The sequence below is a fragment of the Labrus bergylta genome, chromosome 6 (genome assembly GCF_963930695.1).
Source record: "Labrus bergylta chromosome 6, fLabBer1.1, whole genome shotgun sequence".
Taxonomy (NCBI): domain Eukaryota; kingdom Metazoa; phylum Chordata; class Actinopteri; order Labriformes; family Labridae; genus Labrus; species Labrus bergylta.
This window is the reverse complement of record NC_089200.1, coordinates 23351246-23373391: the sequence shown is the minus strand read 5'-3', so window position 1 is coordinate 23373391 and position 22146 is coordinate 23351246. Positions and strand designations below refer to the sequence as shown.

At 40.6% G+C, this 22146-nt stretch overlaps 2 protein-coding genes and 1 non-coding gene across 3 annotated transcripts; all 3 read left to right on the top strand.

Annotated features, from left to right (window-relative positions):
• Positions 1-1384: 1384 nt before the first annotated feature.
• Positions 1385-7484, top strand: si:dkeyp-51f12.2 (uncharacterized protein LOC100151460 homolog). Its single transcript, XM_065956039.1, has 2 exons — positions 1385-2122; positions 5859-7484. Exons 1-2 carry the CDS (start codon positions 1806-1808, stop codon positions 6094-6096), a joined length of 555 nt encoding a protein of 184 aa, XP_065812111.1. The 5' UTR covers positions 1385-1805; the 3' UTR covers positions 6097-7484.
• A 3129-nt stretch (positions 7485-10613) lies between these two features.
• Positions 10614-16108, top strand: si:dkeyp-51f12.3 (uncharacterized protein LOC107988041 homolog). Its single transcript, XM_065956040.1, has 3 exons — positions 10614-11272; positions 12684-12986; positions 15292-16108. Exons 2-3 carry the CDS (start codon positions 12721-12723, stop codon positions 15464-15466), a joined length of 441 nt encoding a protein of 146 aa, XP_065812112.1. The 5' UTR covers positions 10614-11272; positions 12684-12720; the 3' UTR covers positions 15467-16108.
• A 1284-nt stretch (positions 16109-17392) lies between these two features.
• Positions 17393-19846, top strand: LOC109982595 (barttin CLCNK type accessory subunit beta). The gene is made up of 3 exons (XR_010666552.1): positions 17393-17548; positions 17639-17715; positions 19788-19846. It is a non-coding gene; the product is annotated as a barttin CLCNK type accessory subunit beta (transcript).
• Positions 19847-22146: the final 2300 nt, after the last annotated feature.

Below are 22146 nucleotides of genomic sequence, written 5' to 3'. Positions count from 1 at the left end.
GGATATCTTGAATTATGTAGCCTAACTCTTAAACTGGCTACACACTTGACAATTTTCTACAATTTTCAAATGTTCAAATCTAAACTTATTTTTTTTTAAAGACCCCAGACATTGGGAAAGTTTCAAACGATTTTTAACTTTATAATCCTTCAAATGAACACACTAAACCAGTTGGGCTTCAATTAGAGATAGGACAGTGGATTGAGTCAGGAATCGGGGATAGAGAGCGAGAGAGAGAGAGAGAGAGAGAGAGAGAGAGAGAAAGAGAAAGAGTGGGGAATGACATGTGGTAAATCCACTTGCCTGAAAGACCACAGCCTCCACACATGGCGCACCAGTAGGCCATGGGTACTCCTAATGTATATGCCCAGGCTCTGGCACCCTTATTTTGTGAATTGTGACTATAGAGTTTTGGAACCTGCTCTTTGTAGTAACAATTTCACAATGGAAATTTCACAGAAACATGTTTATTTATATTATTTATTTATTTTTAATGTGTTTATTGTATTTTCTAACCTTTTCTTTTCCTTGTCAATAATTTGTTTTAGAGTTTATACATAAATATATATATATAGAGAGAGAGAGAGAGAGAGAGAGAAAGAGAGAGAGAGAGAATAACTAACTAATCCAACTTTTACTTTCTTTAAAATCTGTATTAATTCTCTCCAAGTTGCTAAAAATTAAATAGTCCTTTAAATGATTTAAAAAGACAAGCTTTCAGTGTGTAAAGTTTCTCATTATCAGCCTCCAACAATGTCTTCCTGGCAATAAAAGATACGTTAAGCCTTATTTGACAACTTGTTGATGTCCTGGCTGTGGCTGCCCATCAGTCTGGTTGAGTTGTGGGGGCCAGAAGAGGCCATGTGGTGGGGTAGGTAGTGTCAGGGTTCTGTCTATATGGTTAGCTCACATGAACACAGCCTGTGTCTGATGAAGGTTGCATTGCTGCTTTGGTTGCTGTGGCAACCAAGGGCCATACGGTATGATATGTAACATATCATGGGCATAGTAGCTTAATCAATGAGAGAGCTTACGCTTTAGCACAGGTATCTTATTCACATTAAGCCTTCAGACAACAATTCAAAATTACTGTTAAGAAAATTTGTTGACGTTTTTGCCTCCATTAAAATCACTTCAAGGTTTTTATTTTGCAGCTTCTGATTTTGTTAAAACATGAGGGCCTGTGTTTTATGTCTATACATGTTTGTAGAAATTGATCTCACACACACACGCACGCACGCACGCACGCACACACACACACACACACACACACACACACACACACACACACACACACACACACACACACACACACACACACGCGGGCTAAAGTGGTCCCCTTCAGACACATTAGACAGGGAGGGTGGGGCGCCAGTAAAGATTTCTTAATGGGCTCTGCTTTCCTCCGTCCATCTGCCCTGATGATAAAAACAGCTGAGCCTGATGCGCATCACAGTTTCAAACGGTTTATTTTCCATTTTTCACAACAAAACTTGAATTTGAACACTTTTCTACAACATCTGGAGAGCCACGGACGGAGGAGAAACACCTGGAGTTTATGAGCAGCGACTTTTGAACAGTTTGGAAGAAATGGTTGGAACTAACTGGTGAGATTCTTCACCCTGGAGATAAAAGGCCAAGAAAAAACAAGATATAAAGGTATCCAAGTTAAAAGAAAACTCTGTTTTGTGGAGTTTTTGGATGTGTGTTCCGCGTCAGAGCGCATGGGGAGTGCGCACTCTGGGACTGTTTGAGTGACACCACCCAGCCGGTTAAAGTAACCTCCGCCCCGGTCCCGGAGGAGGATGCCTTCCCTGCATCACGGAGCCATCTTCGTCGGAGCCTTCCTCATTGTAACAGGGGGCTCCACAGCCTTCCTGGCCTCGTACCAGAGCCGCCTGCAGGCGTTCTCCCTCTGTTGCGTGGTACTGGGGGTGGTCATGCTCATCCTGGGGCTCTTCTGGGCCATGAACAGCAAGAGTGCCGCGAACTACAACAACCGGGACTTCGACCCGGACTGTCCGCATTATCCGTACAACGACTACCCAAACTTCGGGAGCCACGCGCTCTTCACGCCTCCGGGGGGTCGCTTCCCGGAGTCCCAGTCTGTGTTTCTTCCCAGGTGGGTGAGGGAACAATCACACCTCTTGTTGAACTGTTACTGTTAAGATGAAGCCAGAAATTAATAATCATAAGATGGATCTAGCTTGCTGGTATAGCCTACTGAGAATAAAAAAAAACTGGATTCGTTGCCCTAAAGATATATTTGACTTTTATAACTCCACACTGGGCCTTGGTGTTTTATACATTCTTCAGGCCTTAGCTCTGTACCTATAGTGACATCATCGGTCATCGATGATCAGAAGGGATGCACCGATTGAAAAAAAATCAAGGCGGATAGGCCTACCGATGTTAAAAAAAAATGTAGTCGATAGAGGCTTCTGATACTTGTAGTTTTCTGAAATGTTTGTTTTTCTATATTTTATTTGGTTATTGTTAAGTCCCCTGTTTGGGCCAAGGACAAAATGACTATTATAAAGACATCAGCAGTCATTGTTAAAGTCCCTCAGGCCTTCGGTATCTTTGAGTGAGCTCAAATTTCATCAAATTTACATAATAACCTGTAATTTAACCTACTTTCATGAAACTATTGTTTTTTGAAAAAAAAAAAAACTACTTCAAAAGAAGTCATTCAGCCCTTTTGTGTCTCTCGTATTTAGTAATAAATAAATAAATATATTTTGGTTTCCAAACACAAAAACCTTCAAGTTTTCAGAGTCCCTCAGATGAACAGATATTCAAATAGCTGGCACACACACAAACAGCAGCACATTTTTAAGAACGTCTAAGACTTTATTTCTTATTTATTTGGACCTTATCTGCCTTCATACGTGTATAATGTCTCCCTCTGCTGGCCAAGGTCAGAACTGTAAGACAAAACCCTAAAATGATCTAACTGTGCCCACGGAACAGAATGTGTGTGTTTTTTTAAGGATACATAGGCCTACTGGTATCTCAAAATCCCAAAAGAAGCTCTTATTTAGTCACTTAAGGAAGCACATGCCATGACTGTTTAGTTTGTTTTTTTGTTTGTGGACTTTGCTCAGCCTTTATAAAAGATATGTTATGATTCTCCGTAGATCACTACAAACTTAAAGAACATTTTTGTGAAATGAAATGAAATCCTTCCTTTTTAATTGAACCAAATGTCCTGGATCAAACATACAAATGTAACACTTGTGACAATCAAACAGCTTGAAAGCATTTCAGTGAGATATGAATATATTGATTGTGGACAGACCTCTTGGCCACGGCCACTCCAAAAAACTCCCATATCTTGTCTCAATGATTATAGACCTGTCGCATTAAACTCTGGAGTCATAAAATGTTTTGAGAAGCTGGTGAAGGCGTATAAATAACAAAATCCCAGCTAATCTTGAGTTAAGTTTTGTTTGGTTTCATGGAGCGCCCTAGTTCGGAGATTGGATTTAAGGGCTAAACAAAAACTTTCAGTATGTATTAACACTAACTACTCATCCACTTTTGTCCTTAACACTGGAGCTCCTCGTGGCTGTTATCATAGTTCCTTACTGTACAGTCTGTTATGTTGACAAAAACAAAACCAACATCATTGGGAAGTTCGCAGATGACTGATGATTATCCCACTGCTGCGTTCTTCTGGATGTTGGTGTGTAATACATTCATAAGCACATTTTTCTTGCACCCATAATGGTCCTATCTCTTGTGTTGAAGAGGAGCCAATGTGCATTTGTAATTTATAAACAAGAGTCAATACAAGCCAAGTGGCAACTTCAGATGTTGCAAAAAGGAAGCCAGTGCAGAAGTGGAAACTCAAACAGTTTGTCGAGGGTCCAATTGAGGCTGGCTTAATAAGCCCTAGAAGTCACATACACACCCATTCAAAAATGCCAGTTTTTACAACAAAAACTACAGCAATCACCCTGAAATCCCAACAGAATGGCTTCTGTGGTGTTTAGGCTCTCTGTATGTAAAGTCGTCAGGATGCATCAAATGCTGGTAAACAAGTGAGCAGATACATACAGTAAATCAACCTGTTTGCAGCCTGGTACGAAAATCAATATTGGCCTTATTAGTTATTATCCTCATGGGCGCACAATGTACAGAGGGGGAATTTTTTCACAACACATTCGTTTTGATTTCATGAATGATACGAGTTAGGCATAGTTAGGCGAGAGGCTAACCTGATTGACAGGTGGGTGTGATGTAACAGTTTGTCAAGAGGATTAAAACCCGCCTCAGCTCCAGCTCTCAGACTATGGTTAGATTGACTAAAAGTAATGCTGAGACAGGATTTCCAGCATGGAAGCTGCCTCCGATGAGCCTCCAGACCCCCTGCCATAACAGATTGGTGATGTCACTCAGGCTTTGTCCATTAAAATGTACAGTCTATGAACGAGGCCCAGAGTGCTCATTTTAGCGCCTGAGACTGGAAACACGTCACCAATCAGTAACTTTAGACATGTAAGACGTTTTAAACCTACATTTATATTGCTGATGTACATTTTACTCACTAACTGGAGACTATTAAACTTGCTCTTTTAAAGTTGTACATGCATGTTTTTTTTTGTTTGTTTTTATTTATCAGGAAAAACCTCATTGAGATTAAGAATCTCTTTTACAAGAGTATCCTGGCCGAGAGGGGCAGCAGCACAACAAAAAGTTACAGATATAAAACACAGTAATTACAAACAGAGATCAACATGTCCTGAGTCACAGAGTAGAAAGTCATTAGTCAAATCAACAACCTGAAGCATCTTCCTCCAAAACCTTCAATCTACTTTTAAAAAGATTGAAAGAAACCAGCTCCCCCAGACACAGATCATCCTGCAGGAGATGATGTACGCCGGAGCAGTGTACCTGAAACTCCTTTTCCCCATTTCAAGTCGCACTGTGGGAACAGGAACAGCAATACGTGTTGTGACTGGGTTGCAGAGAGGAGACTGTGGCTTCCAGCACTTTTCACATGAACACAGTTACACAAGTATGAGGGAAGCAGGTTGAGTAAAGCCGTACAAATAAGGACATGCCAATGAGTTTATTTACGCTGAGACAATGCAGGCCAGCCGACTCGATCATACAGAATACAATGATGCGTCAGGGCACTGAGATTTGTTGTAAATCTCAACGCACCATGATATACAGTATCCAAAGATTTTAGGCACTGAGACGATGCATGCATATATAAAACATCACCATCATCAATCAGGGACATGAAAGTAGCAGCAACAAGTTGGTTTTTTTTCAGCAAAAGAAAAACAAGATTTGTTTCTGAAATAAAAACCCAGCCGCACCTTAAGCTTCTTTACAAGTTGCTGAATATGAAGCTTGAAAGACAGAGTATCGTCAATTAAGAATCCAAGGTATTTATAAGATGATACGGACTCAATCACTTCACTCTGAGATGTAACAACAGAAGGCAGGTTTAGTGGCTTTTTCGTTGAGTTGGAAAACACCATGAGTGTAGTTTTATCAGGATTCAAAATCAATCCTGAAGAGTGTCCTGTACAGAATCAAAGGCCTCTTGTAAGTGACATATAAATGAAAATTTGCATTGGTAACATTGTGACAGTATAGCTTTGATTGAAAATGTCTGTGTAGGTTCTCAGTAAGTGAAGGGCTGTCATTATCCTTGTGGGGAGTGGGTGGACAGCTGCCACTGTCCATTAGTATTTTTGTTTACTCAAAGAACACGATTTTAGCTGCTACTTTCATCTAACCTGTGCAGCAACCAACACCTCAAAGCTTTACTGAGGAAATCATTCAGTGCTTCTTCTGGCTTCTGGCTTTTCTGATCAATCTGCCTCTGTTTTCTCCAGAACGATGGAGCACCACCGACACGGCGCTCGAGGAGAGGAGTTTGACTACCCCCCCATGGAGCCTGGAGGTTTCAGTCCTCCTCCTCACCCTCCTCCTTGGTTTGAGCCCCCTCCTCCCTACGAGGTGGCCATTAAGACCACGTGCAGCACCACACACCTGCGGCGTGCATACTCAGACACACACCTGGCAACAGAGCCTCTGTTTGCACGGTCCAGAGAGATCAGCTTTGAAGTGTGATGCTGTGGACACACGCACTCCTGCCTTTAATGTCAACAGACTTTGTCAAAACACTTGAGGCATGCTTCTCAAGGATGTCGAAATGTTGTAGCATGTTTTCTCTAAGTTTGAAGTGATAACAAAAAATATTTACAAATATACGTTCAAGAGAAATAGCACCAAATCCAGCCTTACTGAACAAACCAGGACACTTTATGTGTGTTTAAAGAGTGCAGCAAATTGTGAGTGTGAAAAACTGTGCAAAGAGATTTACACCACTGCCATTTCTGTTTAGAACAACACAAGATGGTTAGCTTAGCCTAGCACAAAGACAATAAACCGATGGAAACAAACTAGCATTGCTTTAAAGCTCTCTGTTTGGCATGTAATATGATGGTTGTTTTTTGTGTGTATAGTCAAAGTTGCAGACTGGAGTTTTTTTTTTGCAAGCAGAACTGACTTCCTGCTGTTATGCTAAGCTAATCGAATGCAGAACAAATCAGGCAAATCTTTTTACTCTGGAAGACATATATTTAAAATAACAAGATGCAATGTTTACAGACTCAGAGCAGCAGATGTTTCATCGTTGACTGTATACGAAAAAGTGGACAAAGCAACCATGACGTCACCCATCAGTTTATTAAAGACTGTTTTGAAGCCTTTAGTTTAACATTTTGGCTGACATTATCTTCATATCATGTCATATTTGGACAAGAGACGGGAAGCAGCTAATTCTTTACAGTTACACAGTTAACAAGTCTATTCTAGAGGCAATTTTTTAAGCTGATTAACTACGCAGACACAGACTAATCAGTGCTTACCTGAGAATACAATAATGTTATCATATAAATGTTTGTAAAAAGTGGAGCTTAGACTTGAACTGTCTGTTCGTACAAAAAAGCGCAGAGCAAGACATTATTTGTATACTTACATGACAAAATCTCCAAATTGCACAAACACGGCCCAGAGGTTCAGTTCAGGTACTGAATTAGGTGAGGTGACACCTAGCAGACAGCTAGCAGCTCCCACCTGTCATTCAAGCCACAGCCCTAATTACATAATTACTACATCACTTTAAGCCTTAAAATTATGTAAAGAGGTGAGCTGTATAAAAATTCAACCCGTACAGTTGACATGAAGAGAGAAATTACATATAGAGACCAAAAATGTTTTTTCACCAGGCTGTAAACATGTTAATTTCTGCGGTAAAGTTGGACATTTTAACATGGGGCTCTATGGGACTGACTCACAGCAGGAGACATCCTCTAGTGGAAACTAGAGGAACTGCAGTTTATGTTGTTGTACGTTTTTGAAATGGCTTTATTTATCAGCTCTAGGGGTTGCTGCTTGTATTATCCAAAGAAGAGGAAAAATAAATTAAAAATACTGAACATAAAAGATCAAACATGTTGGTTTTACTTGTGTATTACTCTTTAAAGATGTGGAAGACAATTTCAGAGAGAAAATGCAATGGTATGATGGAATTCTAAAAGGCAACCAAAATTGCCACACTGCTGTACTGTGTAGAGATGTTTTAGGGAGAGAAGATATGCTAACTATAGATAACTAGGTTATGTTTAGGCAACAAGTCCCGTCCCATCTAGTATGATTGGCTGCCAGACCAGTGACATTCATCACCTCACTGAACAGTGTGGGCTGAGATGTTTCAGTGTTAGCGCCAAGAGCAGCTGAATAAAATAGGCAAATAGCCTACTGAATCCACATAAACCCCAGAAAAGGGAAGACAACAAGTGATTAGCCATTGGCCATTTCTGTATGTTTACACCTCACCAAATGAGCGTGTTGTTTCATTAGAATGTTTTTGTGGATCGGTGTGGATCGGTGTGCACGGCAGTTGTCATCAAAACAACGTCAGCTGATTGTGGAACTTTTTTGAAAATATTATCACGAAACGATTCTGTTGTCAGTGGATCGTTTTCATGCCGTGGCCTAGTGTCTTCTTACAATTATACATCTTTATTTTCTACAATTCTAAAATTCACTTAGCAGACGCTTTTATCCAAAGTGACGTACATCAGAGAGTAAGTACAACACAAGCAAGGATCTAGAAAAAAGGGAAACAATGTCAGTAAGAGCAAACGATCACCTTTGAGTCCGATTGGACACACAGGTGCTGACAGGAAGTGACCAGAGGCAAAGCACAACATTGATGGCAGTTCTTAAGAGCTCTAATCAGTATAGAAACCATCTTATAAGTCATCGTTATCAAACAAAAACCATCGTCACAACCATCATCATCATCATCAATAATATGGAGACCATCATCATTAAGTTAGTAGGTATTCATGAAAGAGTTGGGTCTTTAGCTTTTTCTTAAAGGTGCAGAGGGACTCTGCAGATCAAATTATTTTAGTATTTTAAGTCTAAATGTAACTTTGGCCTTGCCTTAAAAAAACCCAACATATTTATAAACTAAATTTAAAGTTCACATATTATGCAAAATACACTTTGCCATGGTTTTCCAACACTAACATGTGTCCCTAGCCTGTCTTCAAACTTGCCAATTATGAGAAAAGTCGATCCTCTCCTTCTTTTTCCAGGTCAGTTTGAGGACATTATTGGTCATGATACAAAAAACTAACAAAAACAGAAAATACACAATTTCCATATGCAGGCCATAGAAAAGGGCAGTAATGTTCAGGGTTGAAATTCTTCATCACAAGACGGATGTGACGATTCACTTCAGGAGAGAGCGCTGGACACTTTTTGTGGCATGCATGTTCACAATCAGGAGACTAATGACTCATCTGACTGTTTTTCCACTGGCTTTACTGCAGGAGCTATAAGCATTACAAACTTAAACACTGGTCAGAACTGTTCTATATAAGGAGTATTATATGTTTATGCATATTAAAAAGCAACTTGCATATATACAGGATCTTGTTTCATTCATTTAGATTTCTTCCCCTCCTCCCAGACTCCCCATCATATCACAAATGTGCAAATCAACCTTCAGAGACCTTAAATGTGTTACAGTAAAAATCAATCACTGTTTATGTAATGTCTTTGGCATGAGACGTTCAGGTGCTGCTGGGAATCTCTCACATTTTACCCAAAGTCCATGAATAATAAATGTAAGAAGTCAAACACAGAAGGTCTAAATATAATTGCATGAAAGAGAATTCCCACAAATTGGCCATCAATGCTACAATGTTAACACCATGGACACATTTTCTTTTAATGTATTCCATTGTTTTTTGTCATCTGCAGCGTCTGAGTTTAATGGGTTTTTTTTCACAGTTCCACATTTTTTTCAGAGGTTTAATGCTTCGTGTTGTTGTTTTTAGTCCGGCAGCCTGCATGAGCTCTGAAATAAGACGCTGCAGTAAACTGATGACAGCAAATGCACCGATGATCTCTGACAGCACAAGGACAACTGACTGACACACACACAGACACATGCACACACCGCTGATAGGAATCACAAGATTAAAGACGATCCATCATCATCATCATCTGTGTTTGTTCTGTCTCTCTGAATGTTCACCGCTGACTGAATGCTTTTCAGAAAAGAAACTCAGGTCATTTTTTTTTCAATGTGTGTATTTAACTGCATCCCATGACACATTTGCACATTTATCTGTACACTGACCACGCTAAACAAACAAATACAACATTGATTTGGTTGAACCCTTAAATGGGCAGACATGTATACATATTTTGGAAAATGTATGCGTAAATGTCTTTATTGTAGCAGTGATAAATAACAGTTAAATAACAATTTCATTTTTCAAAATATGACCTCTGTCTTCCAATTAACAGTCTGTATCTCCCAGGATACATAGTCCATTTAGGGTATTATTTGTACATTCTCCCTCTTATTTTAATAGTCCATGTTTAATAAATAATTAATTTGTATCTTTCAATCATGATTCATGAATTTCCAGAATGGCAACCGCCACCGATGAGACTCCAAAGCCCCCTGCAGAAACAGATGAGTGACGTCACACAGGCTTCGTCCATTATTATTTACAGTCTATGGTCCCACCCTACATGAGGTTGCTATAGAATTTAAATGGGGTCGCCTGAAATTTGTATTTATTGATCAATAAAATAAATATTGTATTTTTAAATATATTGAACACAGGCCAATGTGGGCCATAGCCAATGCCAAAACAAGAAACTTGCAATCTGTCATCCGTTGTGCAAAAACTGCATCCCAGCCTTTCTTCCTCTGTCCACAATAATACACAAAAAAGCCTAAATGTGGTCTAAGATGAAAGTTTACCTGCAGCACAGTAGTAAAACTATTACGTGATTGAAAACAAATGAATTTTAACAAAAAAGCAGAATGTGTTTTGGATTTCTGAGGTCACCAGAGTTTTGTGAAGTCAAAGTTGGGTGACAAGCCATTAAAGGTTGAGAACCACAGGTCTAACGCGTTGCATGGCTTAGGTAGACCAGATAAAAGTCAGAAACCTTTGTGTCAGTTAATTATTAGATAATATCAGGACTATTGGACCAGCAGTTGAGCACATTCAAAGGAGAGTAAACAAGTTTAAAAAGTTAAACAGCAACTTAAAGCTTCAGACTACAAAATAACTCCTATGTGTGAGGAGTTTCTGTCATTAAAGCTCATATTTTATAATAATCCACACAGGCACACATGACTGACCCGCCTCAACAGCTTATTCATGATCAATACAGTAACATAAAACCTCTTATAGCCCCCCCCCCCTCCTTAATGTAGGCCAGCGGAGATCCTGCAGCTCCACCCCCAGCAGAGCTCCTCCTCAGCTGGAAAACAGCACAGTTTATCGGTTCCTCTTTAATGGCACTATCATTCTCTCCTTGTGCAGACAGCCTGCCCAAACAGAGACGCATAGAAGCGCATTGATGGTGTCCAGCCCGCCCTGACCTCCAATCCTGAGAGTCTTTCCCATGGAAACACTTCCCCACCCTCACAGCCTGAACACCGCACAGTGCCCGGCCCAAAAGCGACATCTGCCCACATCCTGCTGGATTTCGGTTCCGTAATCGCTCCAAACCCGGATGTGCTCCTTCAGCGAGGAGAGCAGGAGGCAGAGAAGCGGCAGAGGAGCTCATCATGAGCCGCAGTATTCACGCACCGACGCGGGGCGAGCTCTCACTCCGTGCGGGCATCACGAGCGGAGAGAAAGTTGAAGAAGAGGAGAAAAGAGACGCTAAACCTGGTGAACGGCTCCTCAGCGATCAGGTAGGGAGTGGACACACACACACACACACACACACACACACACACACACACACACACACACACACACACACACACACACACACACACACACACACACTGCGCGCACGTACACAGAGATGATATTGCCTACATGTTGCATTTCCTCTTGTTTATTTCTCCTGTAGTCTGCTTTCACTTCTGGCGAGTGGCTTTAATATTTAATAGAGTAAGTTCATTACAGATATATGCAGTTCAATCCCTTCAAATCAAAAATAGGCATTTCAGATATCCTAAAAAACTATTTTTTCCTCCCAGTAAGCACTTCCTGTTTACTAGTTGTAAACAGGGTCAAAGAGGTCTGAATCTTCATGACTTTTTTTTCTTTCTTTTTAAAAAAAAATATTTTTCAACTGGCTAAACACGGTTATATTCTGAAACTCATAAAACATACATCTGTTTTATACTTTTCAAAACGGGTTGATTTAAGCATTGAAAGTATGAAAATAACAATTGTTGGGGTATCTTTTCAAAATCATTTGAAGCTGCTGGTGAAATTGGGTCTATGCTCAACATAATTCAAACACATTTGATCTTTCACCATTAATATAGTGCTTAATGGGCAGTGTGAAGTTACCAACCAGGTTCAAAGCATGGACTGTATTAAATATGGACGTAGTCTCAGCCCCCTCCTTAATTATGCAAATTCTGCTTGCTGAACTTTAGTTAGTATCCCACTGCCTTCTCCGGTTTTCCCTTGGTGCCTTAAATTTTGGTTTCTTTCCAAATAAAACAGCACCCCACATGTACATTTTAGAAGTAGTTTAGAAAGTTAGTTTTCTTTGTAGCGATTATTTTGACATAATGAGAGAAAAAAGCTGTTAGAAAGTGACACCACCCATCAAAGAAAGCTATAACAAGAAAGTGGTTTAAGGAGGACCCCCCCCACTCAGAGAAACTGGTTGGACATTGTGGAAAAACTACATGATATGGAGAACTTTACACACAATTTAAGACTACAACAATCTGCATGCCAAGGAAAATGGAAAAAGTGGACTGACTTTAAAACCCATCACAAAGTCTGAAGAGAATGGACTATTTGAAAGGAGGCTAAACTGACTATTATTGACACCAAAGTTTGTATACTGTGTTTATTTTGATGTACCTCATCAAGAAAAGCAAATAAAATATAAGTAAAAAAAAGAAAGAAAGTGGCACCACCGGTGTGTGAATTTGTTACGAAACCTATGACAGAAGAAGATTTTCAGGTGAAATTTGGGTTGAACATGATTATTTAATCAAAGTCTTCATGTTGTCGGTATGAAAACCTTCACTTTTTGACAGTTTTGAACTTATTTCAGCAGTGGCCATTGATGTAATCATCCTATCTGGTCATCACCGTATCTGTGACCCCTGTGCTTCTTTCTCTCTGCAGACTCTGTAGTTGGACACACTCACAGGAGGCTCCTGAGATGGCGCCCTCCCAAGGCATGCTGCTCTGTCTGGGCTCCCTGCTGCTGACTGCTGGGGGGGTCATGTCCCTGCTCATGGGGCTGCCATGGCATTCGGCCCCGCTGTTCGGAGCCGGGCTCTTCCTCGGTTTGGTTGGCGGGGGCTTGCTGGTTGTGGGACTCTGCATGGCGATGAAGAATCTCCAGGTGGCAGTGCCCGGACACTCGTTGCTACACCCTCGCACGGGAACCCGCTTCAGCCCGCAGCAGGCCCTGGCTTTACAAAGGTACACATGCTTATAGTCAGAAAGTATGCAGAACCACAAGGTGAAGAATTCACTTTTTTTTAAATTTATTTCTTAAACTTAATTCCAACAACAGCATCTACACCTGCTCACATAATAATGCTAACATGCCCGTGTTTAGAATTTATGTTTATATTACCGTGTAAAAATGCTCATACTAGTTTATTAGTAATCTCTATTTATAGTTTCTACATAAAACTGCAGAATCCCTTCATGCAGGACTTTGGTATTCAAAGTTTTCTTTTCCAGTTTCAGTTTGTAGTACGTTTGAAGTCAGAGTACTAACCAATCAGATATTAGCAGGCCTTGGTGTGTACCAGAGAAAAAGTCTGTATGGAGAGTAAAAGCAGGTAGAACACAATCCAGAGTAATTTCATCCAATCTCTAGAATCTTAACGAAGATTTATTTATCTCTATACAGATATCTGCATGTAAAAGCAGCTGTATGTTCTGGATTAAACATGTATGCTTACTTTCTGTGGTGTAAGCCAATCAGTCAGATTTCCTGACTTCCTTGAATGCATCATAGATAATGGATCTTACCTCCATTCAACAAAAAAATTAAGTTGTTTTCTTCTCCTGTTGAAAACTGACCTGACAAAGCTTCACTTTTTACTTTTTTCAAATCTGCATTATGATGTTATTTCATCAAGACACGTTTGGGTGAGTAAATCACTAGAAAATTAGTTTCTTTTTCAGGTTTGCACTATTGAAGTTAACCAGAGTGAAGCCTCTGTGTAACGTACTATTTACAGTAAAACTGAGACTCACCATATACAGATGAATGAGCACTGCAAGAATGCAGATGTTTATTTTGCAGACATATCTGGAGGTCAGAATTTCTCTTCATACTTGATCTGAACACACAGTAACTTCTCGAGTTGCTAAATGGACTTCAAACATTTTAATGCACAGAAAAGAAAGTCCCTGGAAACCACTTTCTAAAATCAGAATGACATTTTTACACGTTGGCCGTAGTTCCCAGAGGCTTGTATGTCTCCTGGCAATAGCTCATGGGTTTCATGATGACTCTCCCTAATTATTGCACTTCTCACTGTAGAGCTATGGCCCATTAACCTGACTAAAAGAGTTGGAAACATCTGGCACAGAGGACAGCAAACTTAGAAAATCCCTTTTACTATAAACCATGTCTGCTTTGTTTAACACTGGAAAAACATTTGAGACTTCCCTTTTGTTGTAAAAGCGAATAAGAGAGGTGCAGACAGACGGGGGTATTTGAGCAGATCTCTTGGACCAATATAAGCTTTGCTTCAAAGTTTGACAAAATAAGCAGTTGAAAACACTGGACTGGTGGTTTTCTTTGCTGATTATAGAGGTAGGTTGATGGAGGTAACAGCAGATAGATACACATGCATTTGACAGTGAGACTCAGCCAGGCATCGTTAAAAGTAATCCATGTTCGCCTGTAAGTTTAAACAAGAGGAGCTCTGCTAACTGTCCAGCACAGACAAGCAGAGTTGCCAGCTGCAGAGTTTCCACCCTGCAGGGTTTTTTTCTGCTTCTAAACACAGAACACAGGATGATTTGTATTAAACCAGGACTCTCTTTTAAATGGGCATTACTGATTTAAATAAATGTGTTCTTTTTAAGGGACAATGGAATGAGGGAATCGATCATCACAAGGGACATCACAGACCCCCTTATACACATATATGGATTGTACTGATGCGCCATTGCTACACCTAACTGTTAATGTAAATGTTACGGAGGCCTGGTGAAGTCACTTCACCTCTGAGCGAGTTATGAATCGAGTAACAAAGGCGAAGTAGAGTTGAAATGCTGCTGATGTAAATGTCAGAGCCAACCGGGCCAAATGTAATGTCACCTGTTGGTTTCTGAAGAGGAGTTTGAAAGCCCAGCGATGGCGGGTGCCACATTGGAAATAATTTTGATCAATCTAGAAACAAAGAGGTGGAGCTGAGGTGGACTTTAATCTGCTAAAACAATGTATCATATTAATATGGGACCTAATGGGCATTCATCGGATTTTGGGGACAGCCTTAAGCGGACACTCGAGGAACTGCATGTTTTTGTTTCCTCTTCATTTCTTAAAATGGAGTATGCCGCTTTATCATAGCAAAATGTCGACGATATTATCACCATAAAAAGTTGAGGTGTAAGTGTTGAATTAAGGTACTCTGTGTGTTTAAGTGAAACCGAGACCAAGCGCTAACTTTATAGTTTGAGTGTAACAAATACAACGAGTTGAAGTGAAGGCAGTTAAAGAGCGATTCCTCCACATCTCATAGCTTGTCTTACTCTTCAGGAGGTTGGACCGGATTCGTCGGGAGATGTCAGAGGACTCTGTCAGCAGGAGGGCAGAGCCAGAAACCCCCCTCCCATCGACCCCGCCCCCCTGGACGATGGAGCCACCTCCATCCTATGACACTGTGATGAAGAGCCAGGAGCGGAGTGATCATCTTTTACCGGTACCTCCGTAGGACGTCTTTACTTCGTGTCAGTGCCTTTTGTCTTCGGCTGAGAGAACAGTCGGGGGGTTTTGATGAAGTCGCTACAAGGGGGCTCTTCTGTGCCTTAAAACATCTGCTCTGAACCCAAACACAAGCCACAAAACTGGAGAAGGCTGCAGCTGGTGGAAGACTTAATATTTGTACAAACTGACCCCCAGTGTGTCCACTTACTATAACATGTGTGCTGTGATTGATTGTAAAAGGAATTGAAAGGATGAGAGACTGTTCACTCTGCCTACTTTAGGCCTTTGAGAGAACGCCATTATGCAACTTTTACTACAAATGTAAGGACTTGCATCAATAGTTTGGCTGCAGACCTCCTGTAAGCGCCTAATGGGGATATTTTATTGGCCTGCTTGATTTTTGTGACTTTCTACTGTGGCTGCAGCATGGTAAGAACTTTCTCCACTTGTAAACAGCTCCTCTTTGTATCTGCACGCCTTCTTGTCAAACATTTGAAGGAGATTTATCAACAACTTTCTCCAGCGCAAAGTGCCTTAACCAGTGATGGCAGAATGTCAATAGTACAGTATTATTTATCTTACAGCTTTGTGTTTGCACATTGTGCGCTGTTAGCTCTATGCTGTGATTCTATAAAAATGAGTTAATGGATATCTGTGGAGCTCTCTGTGTATGGTGTAACTCTTCAAGAAAAAACAAAAAAGAGAAATGTTGACTCTTTTAAAGGGAACCTGACAAGGTTGAGTAACATTATTGGATTTCAACCATATGACTCTGCTAGCTTCTTCAGCCCGTTGTTTGCAAACTGATGTCTTCTGTCTATAGGCCACGGCTAAATGGCTACATTGGAGAGCGTCATTTATTACATGCTAGTTAAGATATGTTTGTAAGGTTCCAAACTTATGAAGCTAACTTGAAGATGGATAAGTGAAGAGACAACTTCTGGCGTAAAATGTATTTATTTATTTATATGCAAACCTGAGACATAATTTAGATGGTTAGATGACTTTCTGCACCCAGTAAAGCTGCTAAACTTGAGACAATGATGGCACTGATAACAATACAGACAAACTGTCCATCTTAATCTGTTCTGAATAATATCTGCAGGGATGTACACTTTGCTCCTTGCTTGGTCACTCTCTCTTTTTCTCTTCTTAGCTTCATCTGTCACCGTCCTCTTCCTCTTAGCCTCAGCCATTGTATCAAACAGTACAGAGACGGGCTAACGGGCTGCTTTGTAGCTGAAGGCTGCTGTGTGAACTAGTGGCGTAAAGCTGTATGGACTTCTCCTGATATGAACTTACAGTGCTATGAAGTTACATAGCGCTGAAAATAAGTGAGCGGACCGTTCTGTTGACATGGGAGAGACGCCCTTCTGCCTGTTGAAAGTTATTGTGCTATGAGATCGCCCTTTGAAACTACTATTTTAAGGTGGAAAAGTTTTATATTGTTGCTTTAATGTCAGAAATAGGACAGCTTGTAGAGAAAAACACGTCAGGTTCCATTTTAACCGTCTAAAATCAAAAAACAAAGATTCACCTTAGAGCTGATAAAAATCTTTGAAACAAGTTTCCTTTCTGCCAGCAGCTCAATGCAAGGTGACCTACCAGATACACACACACACACACACACACACACACACACACACACACACACACACACACACACACACACACACACACACACACACACACACACACACACACACACACACACACACACACACACATGCAATGTTATACCTGACTTGAGCCGGCTGTCTGCAGGCTGTAATAACCAGCGGAGTGGAACCCTAACTGAGCTTTCTCTCCACTCACCTTCAAGTCCAGATAGAATCACCAAAACATTTTTTTCTCAGCTCCTTGAATTTCCAGTTTTACAGACAGAAGATCTTCACTGTGATGGTGGAGGGTAAACCATATCGATACGGGCTGATAGCAGCAGGCCTGTGTGTGGTGTGTGTGGGCCTCTTCATCATGACTCAGGAGCGGCCGCACATTTACGCCACCTTGTGTGCTCTGGGCGTCACCATGGTGTGTGTCGGGACTGTGTGGAGCCTCTGCCAGTGCTACCCAAAGGTACAAACAGAGGGTGCGTGACGGGGAGAGAGACACACAGGAAATAATCTGAGATTGGTGTCACACAGACATTGATTTGGTAATGGAGAGTGTGTGTTTGTAGGTCATCGTGGCTCCTGAGACTCAGGAGAAAAGTCTGCAGGATGGAGTATGTTCTGCAGCTGGAGCACTAGAAGAAAGGTAATGTCACTCTTACTTATTACACACGCACGCACACACACACACACACACAAACTCACAAAAAAATTCTACTTTTCAGTTCAAGAGCGGCCACAAAGAAAGAGGTTGTCTATTCAAATTCACAGTTCAGCAAATATTGACATTTGTTAAGTCCTTTTTGAGACAGAGACAGAGCACTTTCTAAACTGCCCAAAAGTTGCCAATACAGTAGCCTATATTTGTCCAGTGGTATCGATACAAATATCCAGAGTGTTCCATTTATTCTAGAATCATATTGAAGTTTGAAAATCTGGTGTTCACAGTCAAAATAAAAGCGACCTGTCCCTGGAGGACATTTTTACCAGCTGTTTGTGTGCAATGATAACTGAAGCTAAGCACATATTTGATGAATCTGAAATCTACAAGTCTATTTTAGGTCTGCTTCCTTCGTACCTTCTGTCCTTCATCAGTCAGAAGAGTACAGAGACTTATAATCTTCGATCTCAGGACCTTTTCTTGTTGTCTGTTCCAAAAGTCAGAACTGAACTGGGGAAAAAGGCCTTTAAGTTTTCTGCTCCCTTTACCTGGAACGAATTACAAAAAGAGCTGAAACTCAATGACCTTCTCTCGTTGGATACTCTCTCTCTCTCTCTCTCTCGTTAATTAAATTAAAGTTAAATGACTTGGAGGCGGACACATCTGGCTGTAGATGTACTTCCTGTACATGTACATGTATTTGTGGATGATATTTGACAAACATTTGCTGTTCGGATTTGTTATTTGTGTCTTTTAATGTCTAATGCATTTTGTATTTGAATGCTTGGCTGCTCGTTGTGCGTGTGAAACCCTTAACGTTAATGTTTTGCTGCATGTCTTGGCAAGGACACTCTTGAAAAAGAGATTTTTAATCTCAATGAGTTTCTTTCCTGGTTAAATCAAAAATGAGTAAATAAATAAATAAAATCATTCTAACTTAAAAGAACAACAGAGTGAAAATAATGAACACTCACTTTGCTCCAATAGCCTATATGTAAATAAGTTGCTCTGAATCTGCTGCTTGTCATACGTCGACCATGTTGGCTGTTTCACCTTCATGTGGCTCCAAGGTCTCCTTGTCGCTCACAGACATCACGTTCACTATAAATGCCTCTTCTCAACCAAACAGTTTCCATCAACGTCTGATTGTCTTCACACATCTTTTACCCAGTTTTCACACGGTTACCCCTCTTCCCTGTCCTCTGTCATTCACCTGATGGGCAAGCCAAGGAATCATCTTTTCTATCCGTGTTTTTTCCATTCATTCCCATTAAAATCTGCTCGATGTTTGGTCGATATTTCCCCTCAAATGCATTTAAGCTAATGCCAATTTTGTAAATGTGTGGATAGGGATGTTGCTGGTATTGATGTTAAAATGTTTGGTGTAATGTTAAAAAAAGAAATGTGAAAAATAAGTACTTAAGTACAAAATTTAACAGTTGCTTTCTACTTTGATACTCCCCTCGCCTGCACGCATGAATGCATGAACACACACACAGTTCTAATGGTTCACAGACAGGTAGGTGCTTATTCAGGCTGTAATGATGCCCTGTTGCCTGTCTGTCTCTGAATCTTCAGAATGCTTGGCGACCATTGTCTTGTGGTTGAAAAGGGCGTTTGCACTGATACTCTGCAGAAACTAATTTTATTATCTTACAGGATAATTGGTGGTTTAATGAAGCAGAGACAGCAGCAGAGGGAGAGAGAGTCAGCGGGGAAATTGTGGCTTGAATGTTGTGTCAGATTAGCTGGAAACATGCATGGGGTATGGCAAAGATTTCTCCCCCCTCCCTTAAAAGGAACCGTAAAATGTTCTCCTGATTAAAGCACTCTGGTTATTATCGAGGCCTGCGGCTGAAAAAGGAAGCTGTGCTTTCAGCTCCTCCATTAGAGTGTTTGTAATAGCAGGAATGTTCAGCCAGCAGATAAAGACATGCAAGGTCAGCAAAACTTCCCCTTGGATTAGAAAAAAGTAAAAAAACGAGGACAAAATACTCAAGCTAGACTTCTATTTCTGTATCCCCCCTCTCCTCCTCCCCTGTGTGATTTAATTTCAGACATCCTGAGGCTCATCTGACTCTCTGTGGGCAGAAGTCGAGCAGCAGACAACTTCTTTCTGGATCCCTGAAGAGTCAGTGTCACAGCTGTCCCATGCTGCATCTGGTCTAAGCGAGACCCCCGTCCTCCTGCAGGGTCAGACCCGAACTCTCCCCTATACTCTCAGGACAGTGAAGAGATCCTCTGATGTCTCTGCCTCACTTAGATGATATTATTAAATGTTTATTTTTTATTTTTTTACAGTAAATGGAAGAGACTGATGATATTAACAATTTTACAGAGATCACATTGTTGTTAATACAGTTACATTTGTATTGCATGGTAGTTCCAGAAGATGGCACTCTCTACTACTCCAGAGAAAGTTTGTTGGGGACACTGCAATGGCCTACATGAACTTGAAAAAAATCTGCACTTCCATGCACAAGACTTGTCTTAGAAGCATAAAGTCTGGTTCCCTCTCACATTCAAACAGATTTGAACAACAATCTATAAGATTTAGCACAGACTGGGTATCTTGCAGGGATGAGAGCACACAAGACTATTTCCCATCATGCTCTTGGTTTAAATTTATGAGGAGGAAAAATGGATAAAGAAGCAAAAACAGGAGCAGCTATAGACCTAAAAAAAGCTTTACTTGCGTGTGCAGCTGATTGCATTTATCATGAAAACTTTATATGACATTGATGTGTTTATAGCAGCTTTTCACTGCCCCCAGTGGCCAAAAACAAATGTTCTTTTGTGTAACGTGTTGAACAGTTTCAGTAGACTTTTGCCTTTCTGGATTGAGCCCTGTTCTTCCTATTTTGGTGTGTTGGTGATGACGGTGGAGATGGCTGTCTGAAATAGTGGGCCAATTTGACTGTAAACCCCATAGATCAGTTTCAAATAATTTTACTCCGTACTGAACCTTTCAGTGTCCCCCTGGTGCCTCCCATCATAATATCCTTTGTATTGATCTACAGTTGTAACTTGTAATTGAACAAGCAGACCTATAATAAAATGTTTGAAAATCCCGTAACTCCAGGTCTCTGTGCTTTTTCTTCTATGTTTAACAATGTTTTGATAAAACATGCAGAAAAACAGTTATCTATCAATCTTAATGTTGCAGTCTTAACTTTGCCTCCTAATGGTACCAGCCATGCATCGGGGCAGCAGATATGTTTGGGCCTAGTACTGGGCGGAAATGTGCGTCTGACTCCTCGGGCCCCGGCCCAGTGGAGGAAGGGTCTTTCATTGGGCCTTAAATTAATCTTTGTTTTTTATTTATTTAAGAATAGTAGAACTGTTCCAATAAATTAGCGCGATTCTTAACTCTTAAAATCCTACTACAAATATTGAAAAGTATTTAAGCTGCCTAAAAACTCCTTAAATACCAAGAAGGCATATATAACAAAGTTTGGTTCATTGTGATTGTGTAATTTAAACTTCAAACATTTTGAAGTTTTGATGGGTGACACAAAGTTTTGTTATTTAAAGTAGTCAGAGGTCATTTTATATTTCAAAGGAATACAACTTTCAAATTCAACAATGTTTACACCTGATTCAAAACCACCGCAGAAAAAATAGAAGTCCTCTGCGCCCATTATTGGATAATTTCTTGTGTTTCATTACAAAAAATGGCAAGTTTATGTAGGCTACTGAAACTCTTCCAATGCATTTGGGCAATTTTGACGCCTTTATTTCAAATCTTTTAAATGCATTTGTTGCATGGATGTGTAGTTATAGTAATATCTCAGTGTTGACTGAGTTAGTGGATGTGATGTGGTAAATGATAAATAGACTTGAGCATGTAACGCTTTTTTAGTCTTCTGACTACTCAAGGCGCTTTTACACAGCATGTCACCTACCTATTCACACACTGATGGCGAGGTTGCTATATAATGTGACCATCAGAAGTAACTAATCCCATTCATACACATTCATACGCTGCTGACGAAGCAGTGGGAGCAATTCAGGGTAAAGTGTCTTGCCCAAGGACACACAACATGTTGCTTCAGGAGCTGGGGATCGTACCCCCAACCTTGTGAGACGACCGACTCCACCAACTGAGCCTTACAGCCGCCCTGATATCTTGTAATTGGGCAGAGAAGTCCTGGCAATGCCTCTAGGTAAGGATCAATTTAGTCAAACTTTTACTGTGAATTCTGGCCATGCATTGGTGCAAGTTCGACTCCCTCAGCCTATCTGACCGTTGAACATTACATCCTCTGCCTGCACAAAACCACATGTACAGCCTCAGCGTCATCCTCAGGGTCTCAAACTTGACAGAAATTATAAAAATCCTTGAAGTGAAACACTTAATGACTGTTTCACTGACTAAACAGGACTCCTGCTGGTGGATAAAAATAATATGTAGGC